Source organism: Canis lupus, chromosome 10, assembly GCF_048164855.1.
Source record: "Canis lupus baileyi chromosome 10, mCanLup2.hap1, whole genome shotgun sequence".
NCBI lineage: Eukaryota > Metazoa > Chordata > Mammalia > Carnivora > Canidae > Canis > Canis lupus.
The window spans coordinates 53,451,714-53,471,986 of NC_132847.1; the positions used below are offsets into that span (position 1 = coordinate 53,451,714).

Consider the following 20,273-nt stretch of genomic DNA (forward strand, 5'->3'; position numbering starts at 1 on the left):
GCCATAATAGAAAAGACAAATAACAAGTATTGGCATGGATATGGAGAAATTTGAACACTCATACGCTGCTTTTGGGATTGTAAAATGGTGCTTTGCAAAATAGTCTGGCAGTTCCTCAAAAGGTTAAATATAGAGTTACCACATGCCCCACCAATTCCACTCCTAGACATATATCTTAGAGAAATGAAAAGCATATGTCCACACAAAAACTTGCACATGATAGTTCATAGCAGCACAACCCGAATTGCCTTCACTGATAGATAAACAAAATATGGTATATCATACAGTAGAATATTATTGGCCATAAAAAGTAATGAAGTACCGCTACATGCGGTACTTGAACCTTAAAAATATTGAGTGAAAGAAGCCAATCACAAAACAGCATTTTATTTTATTCCATTTACATGAATACATAAAGCTATAGAGACAGTACGTTAGTGGTTTCCTAGGCCTGGGGAAAGAGGAGTGACTGCTAATGGGTACCAGGTTTTGGTGGTGGGGAGGGATGGAGGACAGATGATGAAAATGTTCTAACATTGTGCTGGTTGAACAAACCTGAATATGCTACAAATTACTGAATTTACATTTTAAATGGGTGAATTGTATTATATGTGAATTACATCTCAGTAAAGCTATTAAAAGCAAAACAGGGATCCCTGGGTGGCGCAGCGGTTTGGCGCCTGCCTTTGGCCCAGGGCGCGATCCTGGAGACCCGGGATCGAATCCCACATCGGGCTTCCGGTGCATGGAGCCTGCTTCTCCCTCTGCCTATGTCTCTGCCTCTCTCTCTTTCTCTCTCTGTGACTATCATAAATAAATAAAAATTAAAAAAATAAATAAATAAATAAAATAAAATAAAAGCAAAACAAAACAAAACCCCTTCCCATTGGTCTCACATTTCACAGTAAAACCCAAGCTCTTGTAGTAGTCCTACATAGCCCTACAAATCTATACATCAGTTCTGGGCTTCCCTCTGATTTATCTAGCTGCCACTTCTTTGCTTTCTTGACTCTGTTCCAACTACTGTAGCTTCTTTGCTCTCCCATTTATAATGACCTCAAGGCCGCTGCATTTAGAATCTCCAGTCGCTAGCTAGCTAGCTTGCTTAGGATTTTTTTATTCATTTGTGAGAGAGAGAGAGAGAGAGAGAGAGAGAGTGCAAGCGAGCACATGAGGGGGGGGGCAGAGGGAAAATCAGGCTCCCCACCAACAGGGAGCCTGATGTGGGGCTCCATTCTAGGACCCTGGGATCATGACCCTCAGCTGATGGCAGATGGGCAGATACTTAACCAACTGAGGCACCCAGGGGTACTTCTAGTCAGCTTTACTCCCAGGTGCCCAAATGGGTCTTCCCCCTCATCTCCATATCTAAGCTCAAATGTAACATCTAGAGGCTTCCTGGAACTCTCTACTTAATGTTACAGATTACAGTCCCCTCCCCAGCTCCCCACCTCCCTTCCTTTCTTTAATTTCTTCTACAGCACAACTAACCAACATGTGAAATACTAAACATCTTATTAATGGTTTGTCCCTTCCAAACATTACTTAAAACTCATTGAGGGGTACCTGACTGACCCAGTCAGTAGAGCGTGTGACTTGATCTCATGGTTTTGAGTTTGAACCCCAGTTTGGGTGTAGACATTACTTAAAAGAAAATCTTAAAAAAATAAAATAAAAATAAAATCTTGAAAGAAAAAAAACCTTAAATTCATTGAGAACAGGGAATTTAGTTCTTCATTACTATATCCTCAATGCCTGACAAGTATTTGGGGTTCAAGTTATCATATGGATACATGAATAAATTTTAATTCAGATATATTTTGAAAAATATCATCCTTCCACATCCATCCTAATGGTTCCTTACTACGGTTCAGGCCTCATCACCCCCTCAGGATTGTTTTTTGTTTTTTTTTAACTTTTTTTTTTAAGAGTTATTTATTTATTTATGATAGACATAGACAGAGAGAGAGGCAGAGACACAGGAGGAGGGAGAAGCAGGCTCCATGCCGGGAGCCTGACGTGGGACTCGATCCAGAGACTCCAGGATCACGCCCTGGGCCAAAGGCAGGCGCTAAACCACTGAGCCACCCAGGGATCCCCTTTTTTTTTAACTTAAAAAAAAAATTTTTTTTTAAAGATTTTATTTATTCATGAGAGACAGAGACAGAGAGGCAGAGATACAGGCAGAGGGAGAAGCAGGCTCCATGCAGGGAGCCCGACGTGGGACTTGATCCTGGGTCTCCAGGATCAGGCCCTGGGATGAAGGCAGCGCTAAACCGCTGAGCCACCCGGGCTGTCCCATGTTTTTTTTTTTTTAAGATTTTATTTATTTATTCATGAGAAACAGAGAAAGGCAGAGACACAGGCAGAGGGAGAGAAGCAGGCTCCTCTCAGGGAGCCCAGTGCGGGACTGGATACCTGACCACGGGATCATGCCCTGAGCCAAAGGCAGATACTCAACCACTGAGCTACCCAGGCGTCCCACCCCCTCAGGATTGTAGAGGCCACCTTCTGACAGTCCTTCAGCCTCCCATTTCTCCTTCAAATACCCTGTCCACATTGCAACAGGACAGCTATATCTAAAACCTTAATCTTCCCCTCACTTTGGCAACACATATACTAAAACCTTAATCTACCTAAAAGAATTCATGGTAGGAGGGAAAAAACCCTTCACAGATCCCTCACTACCCTAAGGCTAAAGTCCAAACTCCTCAGTACTCCTCTCCCTGTGATGTAGACCTTGCCATCGGAGTGTGTAACTATAACCCACCCTTCAGCTTCACCAAACTCTGAATGTTCCAACTTCTCTGGAACTGTAGGCCTTTGCATATTCTAGTCCCAAACTCTGCCTGGCAAAGGCAGGAATTTTTCCAGCACAAGCTCAATGGCAGAGTTGGCCACCTTGCTGCCCACAAACTGACATGCACCTCCCTCCGGGATCCCTCAATCAAAACTTTCTCCCATCCTAGCACTTACCACTTTCCCTCTGTCTGTCTTCCCTGCCCAACTTGATAGTCTGTGAAAGCAGGGTCTAAATTGCGTTTGTAACCTACATCTAGCACTGAGCTTGACACATGGTAGACATCATTGACATTTTTGAAGGAATAAATGTCTTCAGTCTCTGAAAACCCTTTAAGTATTCAGCAGTACTATCATGCCAAGGTAGTTCTGTCACCCATAAGAAATCCCCCCAGGGGCTCCTGGATGGCTCAGAGCAGATGACTTTTTTTTTTTTTTTTAAGATTTTATTTGAGAGTTCGAGCAGGGGGAGGGACAGGTGGAGAGGGAGAAGGACCCCAGGATCATCTCAGCTGAAGGCAGATGCTTAACCAACTGAGCCATCTCGCCTCCCTCAACAAGTGATTTTTTACCTTCTGCTTGTGAGTTCAAGTCCCACATTGGGCATGGAGCTTACTTAAAACCAATCCCTCCAAACACCTGCTAAATTTACATCCCCATACTTAGCAGGAGGGGGAACTACACTCCCCAGCTGGCAGCTTAGTAGATCTGGGGCTTAATCCTTCCACCCTATCCCAAAACTTCTCCTGAAGACAGAAAGGATGATCTCATTTACACGAGGTTCATTCTTACTCGTGGGGGAATCAGCTTCCAAGTACTGAGGGGACTAGAGGATGGAAGTGGACATCCAAGGAAAACACTGGTGACTTTCCCAACTTCATTCCCCAATCAAAGAGGACAGTTTCTGATTTGCCACTGGCAAGTTTATTACATGATTAAAGTTCAAATAAAAAAATAACAAAATCTTGGCAGGGAAGCTAGAGCGAGTCTGGGAGTGTTGTTTTCCTGTCCTCAGCCTCCCTGGCCAAGCCCAGCTCCGTTAACTCAGTTTGACTCGATCAAATTCCTCATCAAGACTTGCATCTGTGCCCTGGACATCTCTGCTGCTCCCACTGGAGACTGAGTCCTGGGCCCCTGGCACTGGGGCTTTGGTGAGGGCCCCATACACACCCATGGCCTAAGAAGACGGACAGAGAGAGAGCCATGAGGACACATGGCAGAAAGGATAGCCCAACCCACCAATGCCTAAAAACAAAGTGGAACTGAAGCCAATAAGGTTGTTCTTCCTTTTTTCTCTCTCAAGACTTAAACTTTAGAGTTGATTCTAGAAATCTTATAAACTATCAGGGCAGGGTCACCCTCAGAATACTGGTACATGTATCTGCCCAAAAAAAGGACATCTCAATAACTGAGCTCCCCTATCTCCAAAGGTGGGGTGTGTGTGTGTGTGTCTCATTCTTAGAGATTTATTCTCTACAGAGATTAACAGGAGGTCTAGGCCTCACTCTGAAGGCCTCTATGGTGTGTGCTGATGGTAGTGGTGGGGTCTCAGTTTCTGGCATTAGTGTTCTGTGCTGGATCCTCAGGGCACTCTAACCTGAGCTACCATACTGGTGACATCGCCGGGGTTGGAAGGCAGCAGGATAGTGTTGGAGTCCTTGGCCAGTTTGGAGAACGCACTGACATACTGCTCAGCCACAGTCAGCGAGGCTGCTGCATCTCCATTCTGTGGCCACAGAAGAGATAAAATCACAGATCACAGACTTGGGTGGGGCAGGGAGTAGGTGGTGGAAAAGGAGTAAAAAGAAGTCAGATCCTGGGAAAGAGGATCAGATCACAATACAAGAGATCATGTAATCTGGCTCAACAGAACCCAAAGACAAGAACTTCTCCCAAGGGCAGATGAGAAAACCTCTTCCACTGTCAATTTCTGTCCCCGACTCCCACCCAGGGGACTCTCACATGTTGTGTCAGAGCTGCAGCCAGGATCCGAATAGCTTCAGCCTTAGCCTTGGCCTTGGCCAAAACTGCACTGGCCTCTCCTGGAAGAAAAATGACAAAGCTTTACTCATGAAGTCAGGGTACCTCAAAACTCCTGTCGCAGCACCAACCCTGCTCCTCCCTCAGTCTCTACCCTCTGCGGACCTGCTGCCTGATTTATTTGTTCAGCCTTTTCCGCCTCGGAGGCCAGGATCTGTGCCTGCTTCTTCCCCTCTGCCACGTTGATGGCTGACTCTCGGGTCCCCTCAGACTCTAGAACTGTAGCCCGTTTCCGCCTCTCTGCCTCCACCTAGAAGCCCCCAACAAGCCCCATCAACAAGAAGCCAAAGTAAACTCTTACACAGACCTGCAATTGTACCCATCAAGTTAGGGAAGGGAGTCCAGGTCCCCATGAGACTGGAGCATCCTGAAGTCCTCTTCCCCATCCTTCCCTGGCCCCCACCTGCATCTGCATGGACTCTTTCACCCGGGGTGGCACATGGATATCCTTGATCTCATAACGGAGGCAGCGAATGCCCCAGCAGTCAGCAGCCTGATTGATGGCATCCACAATGCTAGCATTCAGGGACTCCCGCTCCTGGAGAAAGAGAGGTATAAATTCCATGGCTTCAATCCATTCATCAAGGGTCTAAACTAAGAAGTGCCTCTGACTCCTAGAAAGGACAGAGAGAGAGAGGCATGTGTCTTCCAACACTAACTCTGGCTCAGATGCCCTTACCCGGAAGACTTTGTCCAGAGAGAGTTTGCCAAGCTCTGATCTCATGGTTGTCTGAGCTAGCTGTGTGACAGCATACTCAGGGTCCTCCACACCATAGCTTGCCTGAAAAGAGCATGGATAGTGTAAAAAGCTTGAGTCCAGGATTTCAGTGAGAAAAGCAACTCAAAAGCGGCATAAAACAAGTAGCAGATACCTTGTAAGGGTCCATGATACGTAGATAAAGGACTCCATCAATTTGTAGAGTTACATTGTCTACAGGTACAATAATGGGAGAGAAAAGGAAGAAAATCAGGCCTTCAATTTCCAATCAACTCTTTCTCCTGGGCTGGATCTCCTGCAACCAAATCCTAATGGCCTCAGAGCACCCATGTCACCCTGCATCCCTCACCGAGAGTCACAGCCGACTGCTCAGGCACGTTGATGACAATTTCCTTGAGACTCTGCACATATCGGATCCGGTCTAACACAGGGATGAGGATGTTCAAGCCCTGGGAAGAGGAGTCATGGGGTCCTCAGAAGGATGGGGGTTGCAGGGTTGGGATCCAAGCTAGGCCTGGAGTGGGTATGGACTCGACATATGGAACATTTCAAGTAAAGCAGAAAGATGGGGTGTCAATGGTAGGGAAGCCCAAGAGGATAGGCATACAAGGCTACACAACTGAATGGAGGGGAGAGTCAAGGGAATGGGAGCCACCAGAGTAGCAGACAGGTGGACCTGAGAGAGTGGATTCGGGAAATACCATGAATGGGGCCTGCAGGATGCCAGAGCAAATAGGAGAAAGCTGTAACATGTGTATGAAGTTCAGCCTGGGGCTTGCAAGGTCTGGCTGAGGGAGTTGGAAGCCAAAGGTGGGGGCAAGCTCAAAGGAGATCCCACCCCATCCGCCCACATCAAAAGGGAATTCAGCATCAGGCTGGCCCTGAGTGGTCAAAAGAGGCAAGAGGCAATTCGGCATCAGGCTGCCCCTGGGTGGGCAGAAGAGATTCTCACAGGCTCCAGGATCCGATGGAATCGGCCCATTCGCTCCACCACCCAAGCCTCCTGCTGCGGCACAAACAGTACCACGGTGTTTCGGGGCAATCCAGAGGAGGTGCGACGCGGAGCACGACCAGAGGCCTGTGTGGAGCCCTAAAGAGAAGACAAGGATTAGCTGAGACCCCCAGCAGGCGGGGCACCCTGCCCCTCTTGGCGCCTATCCAGGGGGCATCTCCCCAAACCGCGACCCTAAAGGGTTCTCAGAGAGGAATTCACGTGGGTACCATGACCTCTGACCCCAGTTCTCTCACCAAACTTAGAATCCCGCTTCTTCCCAGCTAAGCACCCAGGTGATCTCTGGCCCCACCCTTGGTGAAGGTTCCCCTCGCACTCACCCTCAGCAAAAGGGCCCCAGTCCCCCGCGCCGCGCGCGCCAGCATTTCCCACGCCGAAGGACCTCCGGAACCAACGAGACGGGGAGCAGAGAGGACGCTCTAGTAGCCGGGACCGGAGCCTTTCCTCCTGTATTTCCTCTCCCCCAGACGTACTTCCGGCCGTGTGTCCCCCGCCCCCAACCTCAGCCAATCAGCGTTACTTGGCTAAAGTGTGTATCAAGTTGTTTCCCTGGATATGCAGACCTTCTAGCGAAGACCGGAAGCTGAAACTTGTTCTGGTTCCCGTTGATCAAGCCCAAGATCCAGGACATGGTGATCGTAGAAGCTATTTTCCACGTGCAAGTAGCCCAGAAGCACCTCCCACCGAGTTCTTTACCTCCACCCGAGACTCAGTTTACTCCTCCGAGCCTGTAAACGCCCGTCACCATAGCGACCGGGGGATTGGAGCGGACTCTTTGCCCCGGTTACCATAGTGACATTGTCAGGTAGTCCTGCTGTGTTGTACCCAGCCCTCCCACTAGGGACTGACCCCATTCCCGTTGCCATGGTAACCAGGGCCTAACAATGCCTGGTGCTTGAACTGAGATTTCCCCTCCCTCTCTTTTCCCAAGGCACCATAGCTTTTTCTACCTCTTTCTACCTCTTTCCTTTTTTTTTTTTTTTTTTTTTGTTTTCTACCTCTTTCCAATCAGGGTCTATCAGGCCTGGTCCCCTTGCATAAAGTCCAGCACACAGCCCCCTATATTCAGCCTTCTCTGGATCATGTCACTGCACACATCCCTGATGCTCTGGCACATCTTTTAAGAGACTTGCATAATCACTCTCATTTTACATCTCAGGACAGTTAAGTTCAGAGGGGCTAAAATCAGTTAACAATAGAACCAGTATAGAAATGCAGGTCCAAAAAAAAAAAAAAAAAAAAGAAAAGAAAAAAGAAATGCAGGTCCACATTCACAGAGTTCAGCTTTTATGGCTTCATCTTTCCCACCACCCCACCTCATTATCTGAAAAGAGCTCCTAAAAATCATTAAGGCCTTGCCTAAGACTTCATCGCCTTAGGCCTCAGGCCTCTTTGGGAGAATAGGCAGTCTGAGCTCCACATAGGCCCTCCATCCCCATTCCCATACTCTCCCCAACAGAAAAAATAGGTTTTGCTCAAGTTTCCAAACAAGAATTTATTCTTTATTTCTGTTTTTGTTTTTGTTTTTTTTTTTCTTGAAAAAAAGTACCAGGTACAATTTTTTTCTTTTTTTTTTTTTTTCTTTTTGTTCAAGTTTCAAGCAATTGCTTGTTTCCCTCAGCCCAGCCCCAGGAATCAGGGCTAAGGCTGGTTTAGAGTCTGGTGTGGGGAATAGGGTAGTTGGGAATCACATGACTGAGTATGAGGGGTGCCCCTCACCCCAGCTGAGGTAGGTGGGTCAGAGTCTGGCCAGGTGAGAGGAGGCACCCCAGTCCTTGGCCCTGACTCTGCCCCCTGAACACCTTCCTCAGTCAGGACCCCAAAGCAAGAAGACACAGGCAGGAGGGGAGGGACAAGTGGAATCTGGAGACCTGGATGAGGGGTAGTTAACCTCTGTGTGTGTGCATGCATGCAAGCTCTTTCTCACACATACTACACAAATGCAAGCTTGTATATGCGCACACGTGTGCACGTGTATACACACACACACAAACACACACACAGAGTTGACTATCAGAGAGGGATCAGAGGGTAGGGGAAGTGAAAGGTACAGGGTAGGACAAGGGAAGCTGAGTCTTTGGCTAGTGACTCAGTCCTTCTGGGATAACCTCTCTGCCCTCAGCTGAGGAAAAACAGTTCTTCCCCAACCCCCACATCAGCTTCTTCAACTCCTGAGCTTGGAGCAGTATCTGAAAGTGGGAATGGAGGAGGGGCGATGCCAATTATCAGGTTTGGGAGGTTACCAAGGCAATCCAATTTGAATAAATTATAAATTAAAAATAAATAAAATAATAAGTGGCCCCTGCCCAGGACAGGGAGGCAACGCTGGCATGACTTGCCTGGGAACTTGGGACAACCTCAGGGTAGCTCTGGTGTCTCCCCACTACCTAAGCTGGCCTGGGAAATCCAAGGGAGTGGGGAGGCACATGGAGTACCCAGAGTAGAGCAGAGTGTGGTAAGGATCAGAAGCTTTAAATACCCAAATAATCAATTTGGGCATGAGCATGGTAAGGGCTTTAATTCAAGCCTGAAGGGTCTTTCGCCACCTTTCCACATATTTGCTCTGTTCAGAATGGAGCAAGATGGGCTGGTACTTGGCCCACATGGGTTCAGGGCACTGACAATCAGGGCAAAGGTGAATAACGTGGATTGTGAGGGGACTCAGTCACTGCCTGCAGTTCATAGGGGAGCCCTGTGTCCAGTTCCAGGCTCCGGCGGGAAAAAAGCAGGCGGATGTCTCCATGCAGGCTTAAGCGGCCTGAACGGGAGCTCCGGAACCTGAGGGAAGACAGGGTGATCAAAGAGAGAATCCAGACAGAGAAGTCAGGAGAGATACTACTCAGGGAAGAGATAACATGGGGAGGGGAAAATCCTTTCCCTGGGCCTTCCCAGCTACCCCTGTCCTCACCTGAGGTGCAGCAAGTAGCAGAGGAGGCGGCAGGTGGGGCTAGCATTTCCCTCCTCACCCACAGGCACCAAAAAGAGGCGATGGCGCAGGAAGGTCATATGGGCAGCAGGCATGTCCGAGAAGTCAAAAGTCACGAGGAACATCTTCACCACAGTCTGGTTGGGGTTAAATAAGGTCTGGGGGCAGGACAGAACAAAGTTGGTAGGGCCTAGTGACTGTTTTCCTCTCTCTACTCCCACTCCCCCTCAGGGAATACTTACCACTTGGATGGTGCCCACCTTGGGCACGCTGTAACCCTTCCTCCCCAGGGGGTTCAGGTCCACGACACCCTAGGAAGGCCATAAAGCCATCAGCTAAGGTGGAGTCTAGGAAACCTTTGAATACTCCTCCATCTCCATCATCTTTCACTCTGGGCCTGGCCCTTGCCCCACACTAGAGTTCTCCCCACCTGGCCCTGAACCCTCTCCTACATGAGAACACCTAAAGAATCCCTCCTGGCACCAACCCCTCATCCTCCTCACAAGCTAACTTAGGGTTGAGGTCAGGTCATACCAGGAAGGGGGCCGGGGCATTTTGCTCAGAAACATCAAAGAAGGTGACAGTGACAGGCAGCGTGACATGCTGGGGGCAGTAGGATCCACTAGCTCCAATCTCTGCTGTGAAGCCCTCAATGTGGCCAGATGGTGCAAAGCGTCCTCGCAGCAATGATTCCTGGGGTGGAGATGGGGAGAGTATTAGGAGACAGGTGCCAGCCATTTTCCTTACTCATCCAATCAACATTCCATCATCTCACTTCCCCCAATCACAGAATCCAAGGGAAACTACCTCAAAGTTGCCCAGCAGGGTACGGCTGACAGCAGGGGTAGGAACAGGGGAGGCACTGGGGGGGCTCAGCAGGCCTGGCCCCTTCCGGAGGCTTCGAAGGGAGCTCCTGGTAGAGAAGGGGACACACAGTGAGTACATTGGCTTACAGAATTCTGGTATGCTTACTCATGTCCTTGGGCTCACCCTTTGCCACTATCTAGGGCTCCTGCCCTGAGGTCCCCGACCTTGGAATTGGAAAAAGGATTACAGACTTTTGCCCCATTTGCAGGGACAGAGCTGAGGGAAAAGCTAATCACTCACAGCTTCAGGCGACGGGCACCTTTCAGCCTCCGCCCCATGGGACTGCAGTCTGTTGGGTCCTATGGAGAGAAAAGATTACAAAAAGAGATTGGGTGGAGGCCAGGTATATTTGCAAGCAGGAGTTCATTACAAGCTCTCACAGGAACATCCCCCCAGGCCTTCACCTTTTCCCACACACATATCTACTTAAGAATAGACCATCTCCTCTCCTGGCTTACCAGCACAGGCTCCTTAGGCCCAGGCAGCAGATGGCTCCAGAAGGGTGTGGCTTTGGCATCAGAACTGTTGGCAGCAGAAGGGTGGCCCAGGGTTCCCCGGCGCCTCCGAGGGGCTGGCCCCTCATCCTCAGAGCTGACATCCAGGGCTTCTCCAGCAGGAAGCAGCCTTCGCTTGGTGGGGCAGGGGCCTGGAGGTCCAGGGCCAGGGGGTGTGTGCTCGGGACTATGCCCATTGGCAGTGCCAGGGGACTCCCTAGGCCAAGGGCTGCCCCCATTGCCCACCCCAGCCACTGGGCTCTTGCCCCCTATTTGTGCAAGACTGTGCAAATCAGTGTCAAATGTGTGCAGCTGGCCCAGAGGGGCTGGCCCTGGGGACTCCCCCAAGGACCCCTGTCCCCCTGGATCTGGGGAAGCCCAGTCTCTGGTGTGCAAACTATTGCAGGAAGCATTTGATGGGGGACAAGGGGTACTCTGGGCCCCTGAAGTCCAAGGTGAGGTGGAGCTACCTCCCTGTTCCACAACACAGAGGCCATGATGGCAGAAGTGCTGGCTGGTCACACCCAGTCCCAGCCCCAGTCCCTCTGGGCCTAGTAGCCTCACAGGTTCTTCAGGGGGTAGTCCCTCTCTGGCCCCCAGCCCAGGGCCTCTCTTCAGCTCCCTGGGAACCTCGGTGGGTGGGGCTGGTCGTTTCAGGGCCCTATGAGGCTCAGAGGCACCAGCTGGAGGGGAAAAGATGGATACCTGGTAGACCCCGGGGGATGTCGCCCCCCCTGCTGGGCTGTAGCCCATGAGCAGACCACCCTGGAAGGCCCCCTGCCTGACTGCAGGCTGCGAAGGGCCAGCCTCTGGTTCTGAGGATGGAGACGGCTCCGCCTGCACGTGGCGCATGAAGCCCCCCCTTGGGTCAGGGGGGCCCCCCCACACAGCCTTTATGCTGGGCCTGGGCTGGGGGGCCTGGGGACATCTGTGGGAGAGAAGAGAAGAAAAGGCAGTTAGAGGAAGCAATGAGACTTCTCCCTTCCACCTGAGTTTCAGATCCTCCCCCCACGTGAAGAGGTGACCTTATGGGGTTCCTGGGGGTAAAGGTGTCCAAATCCCCAGAAAGATTAATGGAATATCAACCCATTAATAATACAGACCAGTCCCAGAACTTCTAATAGAGTTACATGTTTAGCTCAGGTTTCTTACTGGACCTGCTTCCCCTCCCTTTCCCTAGCACTCACCCCGATGAAGAGGCCTTAAGCCTAGCTGTGTGTTCCCTCTTCCTGACTGACGCCTTGCTCTCCTAGCTTGCAGTCTGGTCCATTCCTGCTGCACTGGCAAGGTGACTGCCACCATTCCGTGCAGCTCCTGGGCTCAGCTGGACCCTGAGGAAAGAAGAACAGACATAAGCCAGGATCCCTGGACCCAGTGGTAATTGTGGGCTACTAGAGTATCCTCCTAGGATACTCTTCCCCTATGTGAAAAGCTCTTCAGAAACAGAAGGTGCAGTCTTGGGATCCAGAGCTGGGCTACCTAAGGAGTCAGAGAGAGGTGGGTCTCGGTTCAGTGGAATAAGGATGTGAGAAGTAAGTTGTGCCAGGATGTCCATTTATCAGAGCCACCAGCTGAGGAACTTTGCTCTCAGTGCGAGGGGCGGGGGGTGCATTACCCCAGGATCCAAGAGATCATGCTGCCTGAGACTTGGTCAGGGAAAGAATTCAGCCCTCCTAGTCAAGGCCATGGAGTTGTATAACTCCTTCCCATTTGTCTATCTCCCAAGGGATAGTGCTACCCCAAAGCCCTAAGGACAGAGGTTTTGCAGAAACTCACACCCCTTGAGCACTCCTCAGAGGTACAAACCTCAGGTCAGTTCAAAAGTAGCCCTTTGGACTTAAACTCCTAATTGCCCCCCAGCAGTCTATCCCTTTAACACGAGGCAACAAATCTAATCAAAAACAAGTGGAGGGGGAGTGGAGGAGGCACTGCCAGAAGGCACTTTCCAGGACCTACCCTCCCCCTAGGCACTGCAAACTAGAGATAAGCCAGAGGCAGTCAGACAGCTAGAAGTGACTAGGACTACCTCTCTGTTTTGCCACAACATGTTCAACACACAAAACCCCCAAACTGTTTTTCTGCCAGAGTACAAGATGGTCTTTACTGACTAGTTCACCTCCAGGAACCCATACTGGGTGAGGGGAATGTCAAATTGAAGGCCATTTTCCTTTAAGGGAGGAAATACTGCCTCCAACATCAAGCTTCTCCTTTGGGCAGTAGCCTGTACTGCCTGCCATCTACAATGTCTTTTTCCCCTTCAAAGAATGTCCTCTGCATGCCTACCTAAGCCCTGTCCTTCCTCCTTGACTAAGCCAAATGCCATTCCCTCCAGGAACCCTACTCTGGCCACCCTAAACCATAAATCTCTCTCTCTCTCCTCTGAGATTCCACCTAAGGCAGTATCACTATCTACTGTAACCCAGTGACAATTTTGCTTGCTCTTATAGGAAAAAAATCTCCTAGACAGGAGTGCCTGGGTAGCCCAGTCAGTTAAGCGTCTGACTCTTGTTTTTGGCTCAGGTCGTGATCTCAGCATCATGAGATGGAGCCCTGTGTTGGGCTCTGTGCTCAGCTCAGAATCTGCTTAAGATTCTCTCTCCCTCTGCCCTTCCTGCTTGTGCTTTCTCTATCTCTGAAATAAATAAGTAAATCTTAAAAAAAAAAAAAAAAAAGGGAAAAGAAATCTCCTACACAGACCATGGGGTTCTTAAGGATAGGTCTGTGGTCCATTCCTCCACCAAACTCCAGGTATAGGGATTAAGCACATAGCAGGGCTCAAAAAGGTAGAATGGAAGTCCCAGAGAGCTCAGCATCAGTCCTGGCAATGCAGAGAAAAACTCCCAGAATGAGAGAAGCAGAGAGATTACTTGTAATAGAGAGAATTGGCAACAACAGAGGTGGAAGTAGGGGGCACGGAGAAAGTTAGAGTAGCACCTGGGAGGCTCTCCTATACCAAGTTCCCATCATTGCACCCCACACTACCCTATTTCACCAAGTTCTCATTAGAAGTGAGACCCCTAAGAAAATTCTGGTTCCCTCAGGTGGGTGGGGTGTCTGGAAAGGGCAGAACTCCAATGACAGCATTTTCAGAGATACAACCTGTATTCATCTCTACCCCTCCTTTCCTCTACCCAAGCCATACAGATTCAGAAAGGGCCTTTTCCTTAGCACTCCACCCCCTGGTCATCCAAGTTGCCCTCTTGAGCCCTTGCCCTGGGGAAGCCAGGTGATGATATGATGCCTCTTGACCCTAGCATGCCTGGCATCTGTTCATTACCCCGCGGCCCTCTCAGTTCCTGCCTTGTCAATTGGAAGCTCTAAGACTCACTTCCCTGCTACCCAGTCTGTCTGGCTCTAGACCATGGCTTCAAGCTGACTCACGGGGCAGGACTGTGGAGAAGGGGGGGCAGGGTAAGCTAAACCTCATTCCCTGTGCAGGGGATGGGCAGCAGCTGGCGTCAAACAGCTGTGCCAGGCTGTGGCTGGCAAGGACTACAGTTCCCAAAATGCCCAGGGAGCAAGGCCAGCAAAAACAACAAGTCCCAGAATACCATGGGTTCTGTACCTCAGACACCTGCTAGGCCTGGGAGGTGGGGTAGGTGGGTGTTGGTATAAGTACAAGCTTCCAGGTTCACTCTCCCCTTCCTTTCAGTATTAAAGATACCATTTCTACACTGATCAAGGAGGGTGACAGGAAGGAGAATTCCTCTCCATGTGCTTTCCACCCTCATCCTGTTCAGAGAGAACTGCCAGCTGCTCCGCAGTTTGTCCCTAAACATGTCCACACAAGCTAGGGGGGCTACTCCATTGGACCAACACTGTGGGTAGGAAGGTCAAACTCTGCACTCTCACCAACCCCTTGACCGCTGGCCTAAAACCCTCTATCCTCAATGGAGAGAGAGCAGATGTCAGCACCTTCTCCAAACTGAGCCAGGCAGACTCACCCCTTCCCCTGGACTCCTGGTTCTGGACGATTCCCCCACCCCCTACTTAGTCTCCCAGGTCCATTCTCACCCCTCACCTCCCCAGAGCCTGGGACAGGCCCCATTCCCTCCTGGAGCTTCGGAGATTTGCTCTTTCCCCCTAGCACACTCACCCCGCTCTTAAATTGGCTCCGCCGCGGCGGCCGCTGCTCCGGGCCCTTCCGTCCCGTCCCGGTCCCTCCCCTCGAATCTCGGGTCCTCCCCACCACGGGCCCCCAACCCAGACAAAGGGTGGCTCAGACAGAGCCCTGCTTTGCTAGGCTGTTCTCTGTTCAGCTTCGTGTGCAACACTAGCGGGCTCTGGAGCCCGCAGCCCCCCAGCCACTGCCGCACCCCTCCCCGCGACTGTCCCTCCCCGTGGCCGCCCCGGCTCCGCGCTGCCGACTCCGCTGCCCCTCTGACTCACAGGCCATTTCCTACCAGCTGATGGGGCCGCCCGCCCCGCCCAATGCCCCTACACCCCCGCCGCGGCGCCCGCGGCCGCCACGCCCCCCTAAGACCACACCCTCCGTGGGCGGCGGTCATGCTGATTGGCCCCTAGGAGTCCAGCCTCTCCACGACCTCAAGTGTGAGGCACGCCCCTTCCAAGAGACGCAGGCCCATTGGTCCACAAGGGGGCAGGCCTACCCGGGGATGACCCCGCCCATCTTCTTAACCCCTCATCTGCCGGAATCCCAAGGAGCTCCCAGCCCTGCCTTTTAACCCTTTCAAAGGCGTAGGCCTCCCGCTTCTCATCTCCGCCCTTCCTCTTCCGACGGTGTTTAATAGGACGCCCTAGGGCTTTCATAGACACAATTCCGACAATCTCCAAAGTCAGCCTGCTCTTCCCACACCAAACCCCAAATATCCCCACTCCCATTTCTCTCTCCTTTCCTTGCAGACCAGAGTTTCAGAGACCAGAGGACTGTTGAAGTCTAGAAAGCTTCCTTCATACCACAGCAGGTGAAATAGTCCAGAAGTGGGATCTTATCTCCTTCCATTGAGAAACATATTCTTCCTTTTCTTCCTCTATATTGATGTTCTTTTGTCTTCAATAGAGGGGCCCCAAAGGACTCCTGAGATAGGGACATATTTTAGTTCAGGGACCTAAACATCTTTTGTGTCTCAGAACTACCATCCTGAGATCAGGCTGCTTCATCCCTTCTACCAGTACTCTCTCTTCATATGAGACCAAGGATCCAGGGGAAGTGGGATACAAAGGCTTCTACCATTAGTGGGGGAGATGTGCCCAACTCTTGCGAGGGAGCTCACTCCCATGACTCACAGCTCCCTCGAAACTCTCCACCCTCCCCCTGAGTCACTGTGCTCCAGGCTCAGGCCAGAACCAGCCAAATTAAGTGGCAGCAGAATCAGTGATCCTAATTATTGTCCTCCTATTCTTTAAACGACCAGGATGGAAACTTCTGCAAGGATGAGGCATTAAAAGACACTTTTTTAGAGGGGCTGCTTTAGGGGCAAGCTAAGAAAAATAGGTATCCCTAATCAGCTTCTAAACTTAGGAAGCTTTTTCTGTCAGTCATCCCCAGAAGCAAGCAAATACCAGAGTCAAAAGAGAGAAGACTGAGGGCACCAGGCTGGCTTAGTCAGTGGAGGGTGCAACTCTTGATCTTGGGGTTGTGAGTTCAAACCCCAGGTTGGATGTAGGGATTACTTAAAAATAAAATTTTGAAACAGCAACAACAGCCACCACCACAACAACAAAAAAACAAAGAGGGACAACTCAAAATGATGCCTGGAGAACTGGCATTAGCCAGGGTTAGGCTCCCTGGTTGTGTCTCCAGAAGAGGGGGAGTTCCATTTTTCCATAGTTCAGAGCCTACAGAAGAAGGCCCAAGGTCCTTGTTTCTACCTTGCCTTTGCTGTAGGCCCCAAGGGCCCTTATGTTATCAGTGGACAGTAAAGAAAAGGTTCCCTTCCCCGTACTTCCTCCTTGTACCCTAGACTTAGGAAGATAAGTAAGTAACCCTTCCCCTAGGCTCCCTTCTCCTCACCTTAGACCAGGAGAAAAACCCTGAAAAAGAACCCAGTTGCCCTGGATTGACTTCTTCATTGGTTCCCTGAGGCAAAAGAATAGGATTCAGGAAATTTTCAAAATCCTGAACAAAATTGCAGAGTACCAAAATAAGAACCTACTTCCCTTAGTAAAAGCTTACTGGGAAGACAAATAGACACAGAGTACTATTGGAAATTAATAGTCCTTTGGTGACACCACAGAACAGGCAGTAAGTTCTGTTTTACTGCCATTAATATAGGCCCAGGCCTCAGTTACTTGCAAAGGTCAGAGGGGCAATAGTTCAGTGGGAAGGATCAAAGATGTTCTAGGCCACCGTGTACCCTTGGAAAGCAGCATAGTACAGTCAAGAGCCTTAATTAGCTGCTCCAAACTCTTAACCCAGCTTTATTTTTTTTTCATAGCAGTTATCACCACTTGGCCTCTCTCTGCCTCTGTCTCTCTCTCTGTCATCATAAACATACACACTTCTTTCTCCTCCTATTAAAATGGAAGCTCTATGAGAGCAGCAGTGTTGTTTTGTTCATGGTGGTATTCCATGCCTGGCACATAATAGGTGCTCAATAAACACTGGCTGAAAGAAATGATGAGCCCTGGGCTGAGTGAACAGCATTCGGAAGACCTGGGTCCTAATTCCTGCTCTTTCACTGTGAGACTTAGAGAAAGTCAGAGTTCCTTTGGCTGTAAATTTTCAACTCTGTAAGATGAGGTGTTGTATTAGATGATGGCCACTGAGGGCCTCTGCAACTCTGGCCTTATATTGCTATGATTCTAATGGCTATTGTTCACTCAAATCCATTTTCAGAGGATGGACCCAAATGTCTGAATGCCCTCCTGCTTGTATTGAAGCAGAGAGGCAATATACTCAGCCTCAGCACAGCAAACTGATGCCCTTTCTCCTCACGCCCCACCCACTCACACAAATGCCTCAATCCTGAGGAAGCTGGAGTGTTTGCCCTAGGCCCGCCTCTCTGAGAGACAGTCTGGGAAGCTGTGTTGCCATAGCAATCAGCTCCTCCTCAAAAGGCTTCAGCCTGCCCTCCCTTACCCCACCCTACCCCACGGCTTTGTCTGGCTTCAGTACCCCCTCCCTCCCCAGCCAGTCACAGCTAGAAGGAGGTTGGCTAGGGGCCCCTTTCAGTAACACTGTCACACTCATCCAGCCACTGTGTGGAAGGCAGGCCTTTTCCACCCTCTCCTAGCCAGCCCAGGGGCAAACAGAACTTTGGCACTACATCAAGGCCCCTCAGGGAACCCAAGGAACTCCCTAGAGGACTAGGCCCTAGTCTCGGATTCTGACCATCAGTTTCCAAGCCAGGAATGTGGGGAGCCATTCTCTCTTCCTCTTCCAGCTGAGGCTGGAACCTCCTATCCTTTCTGGAGTTCAGCCTGCCATAGTAGCCCATGTCTCAAAACATACATCAAAGACTCAGTAATTTTCACCCTTCCCACAGAAGCCCATTTTTTAGGGTCCTAGGGTTCCCCATCCAAGAGAATGAAAAGGGTAGGGAAAATAAGTTTATGCCAAGTGGCAAAAAAGTAGCAGTCACTTGTGGGGGCTGTTAGGAGAGATCTTGGTAGTAGTGGGTGAGGTCTGGGCCTTACTGCTGGTAACTAGGGTCTGTGGCCATTGAGCACAAAGTTCCGGGCAGGGCACAGGCAGGGCACAGCTCCTAGACGGGCAAGTCCCAGGCCAGGCCCCAGGGCGAGGAAGGAAGTGGGAAATGAGCACACCCAGAGTATAGGGCAGGGCAAAGTGGGGGAGGGGAAAGACAGGGACCAAGGCTGGCTTCTGGGAGGAACAGGAACTAGAGTGGGGGTTAACAGGAACACCAGCTGGGGGAAGAAACTCTAGTCTCAGCCAGACATATCCAAAGCCGACTGAGGGGATAGTCACAGAAGACCTAGTAGCAAGTGGGGCCTGGATCCTCCCTCAGAGTCCTCAAGCCTGAAGGTGAAATTAGGTGCCAAAGAGCCAGGAGCACTACGGACTGGCTTTACTCCACCAATTCCATCATGCCATTTCTAGAACACAGAACACAAGCCCCTCCCTGGAGTCTCTACAAAGCCCCAAGACTTTCTCAAAGGACTAGGGTTCTTCCGCCCTCAATTGGGGCCTACAACCCCTTTCCCTCACACAGTGCCCAAAACCCCATCCTTTCTTTCTGTACATAATCCTTGTGTCCCTCCGTCTCTCCCACACTCTGGACCACCAACTCTTCTCCATCATACAGCGCCTGCTTCCCCCCAAGCAACTTCAGATCCCCTCCCCCTCAAGTATAGCCAGCCTCCAACCCTCCACGTCAGACAGCGACCTCGCCCCCTCACACTGTACCTCCAACCTCTGCAAAGCACTCCTGTGTCTCCCCCACAAGAGCCCCTGGAGAATGCACCTGCTTACCCACACGCTTGAGCCCCCAAGACCTCCTCCAACTCTGTGTCTTCCTCCCCACCCCCAGCAATCCTCAGATTCTCTCCTTCTCTAACGTGCCCCCACCTTCTTGTTTGCCCAAGCGCACCCCCATCCTTGTCCCTCTTCCACGCGCACCCCACCCCACACCTGTAGTTCCGTGAGTCCCGTTGCACCTGAGGAGGTAGTGGGTTGGGGCAGTTACAGAGAGGCCCTAGCAGCAGCCTCGGCCTGCAAACCTCACCCCTTCTGTCCGAGCGCCGCCCCCGCAACGCCCAGGCCCACCCCCTCCCTTGTCCCACCTCCCACCTTCTCGGGGTTCGTCCCCCTTCCTAGTTTCTTTAATGCCTCTGGCTCCTCCCCTGTGACACAGGCCCCGCCCCCATGGCTCCGCCCCTTCTCGTCTTCTCTGCGTCCCCCCAGGAACATCCGCTTGTCCCTAGCCCCTTCCCTGATCCCCGCCCCCTTCTGGTCTCTCCGCCTTTCGCTAGGACCCGCCCCTCGGATTCCAGCCTGGCAGATCCCAGGACCTGGCCCTCTTCCACCGCGAGCCAGGGTCGGGCTCAGAGACTCACCCACCCCCGCCCCTTCTCCCGCTCGCCTCACCCGGGCGCCTGTGCTCCAGCCCGGATCCGCTGGCTCTGATTGGCGGCTGCGGCCCCAATGGATGGCGGAGGAGACAAAGTGATGGCTGCAGGTCGCCTGAGGTCCCACCCCGGCCACGTGCGGCTTCTGTGATGACAGGTCTAGAGGGCGGGGCCTTGGTCCGCCGGGTGCGGGCCTAGGCTGACCGGATCGGGCTTGGGGTGAGGGAGCCCGAGCTGGCATCAAAGCGCTAGCCTGAGGGCACCGAGCCTGACTGGGGCTCTCCCGGGCTTTCCGGCTAGTGTGAGCTGCCTGCGGAACTCGAGCCTTTCTATGGAAACGTCTGGGTTAGCGCATGCATTTGCCCTAATGGGGGAGGGCTGTGGGGTTTGCAAGGTAGTGCGAGGACTCGCAGGGGTCTGTGAAGA

General features: G+C 51.3%; 2 protein-coding genes across 7 annotated transcripts; both read right to left on the minus strand.

Annotated features, from left to right (window-relative positions):
- Positions 1 to 3,700: 3,700 nt before the first annotated feature.
- On the minus strand, positions 3,701 to 7,047 carry STOML2 (stomatin like 2). Of its 2 annotated transcripts, XM_072841844.1 has the most exons (10): positions 6,890 to 7,047; positions 6,510 to 6,647; positions 5,907 to 6,006; positions 5,712 to 5,770; positions 5,519 to 5,620; positions 5,243 to 5,377; positions 4,945 to 5,089; positions 4,762 to 4,841; positions 4,397 to 4,525; positions 3,701 to 3,976 (listed from the first exon to the last, which is right to left on the minus strand). In XM_072841844.1, the coding sequence occupies exons 1-10, from the start codon at positions 6,932 to 6,934 to the stop codon at positions 3,839 to 3,841; spliced, it is 1,071 nt and encodes a 356-aa protein (XP_072697945.1). In that variant the 5' UTR covers positions 6,935 to 7,047; the 3' UTR covers positions 3,701 to 3,838. The 2 variants fall into 2 exon arrangements, with proteins under 2 accessions (XP_072697945.1, XP_072697946.1); XM_072841845.1 differs by lacking the exon at positions 4,397 to 4,525.
- Positions 7,048 to 8,049: 1,002 nt separating this feature from the next.
- Positions 8,050 to 20,017, minus strand: ATOSB (atos homolog B). Of its 5 annotated transcripts, none has more exons than XM_072841840.1 (9): positions 19,867 to 20,017; positions 12,044 to 12,187; positions 10,821 to 11,784; positions 10,603 to 10,661; positions 10,303 to 10,408; positions 10,030 to 10,188; positions 9,738 to 9,806; positions 9,478 to 9,653; positions 8,050 to 9,347 (listed from the first exon to the last, which is right to left on the minus strand). In XM_072841840.1, the coding sequence occupies exons 3-9, from the start codon at positions 11,706 to 11,708 to the stop codon at positions 9,194 to 9,196; spliced, it is 1,611 nt and encodes a 536-aa protein (XP_072697941.1). In that variant the 5' UTR covers positions 11,709 to 11,784; positions 12,044 to 12,187; positions 19,867 to 20,017; the 3' UTR covers positions 8,050 to 9,193. The 5 variants fall into 5 exon arrangements, with proteins under 5 accessions (XP_072697941.1, XP_072697943.1, XP_072697939.1 ...); XM_072841842.1 differs by lacking the exon at positions 19,867 to 20,017 and adding an exon at positions 19,570 to 19,591; XM_072841838.1 differs by lacking the exon at positions 19,867 to 20,017 and adding an exon at positions 19,411 to 19,554.
- Between the last annotated feature and the right edge of the window lie 256 nt (positions 20,018 to 20,273).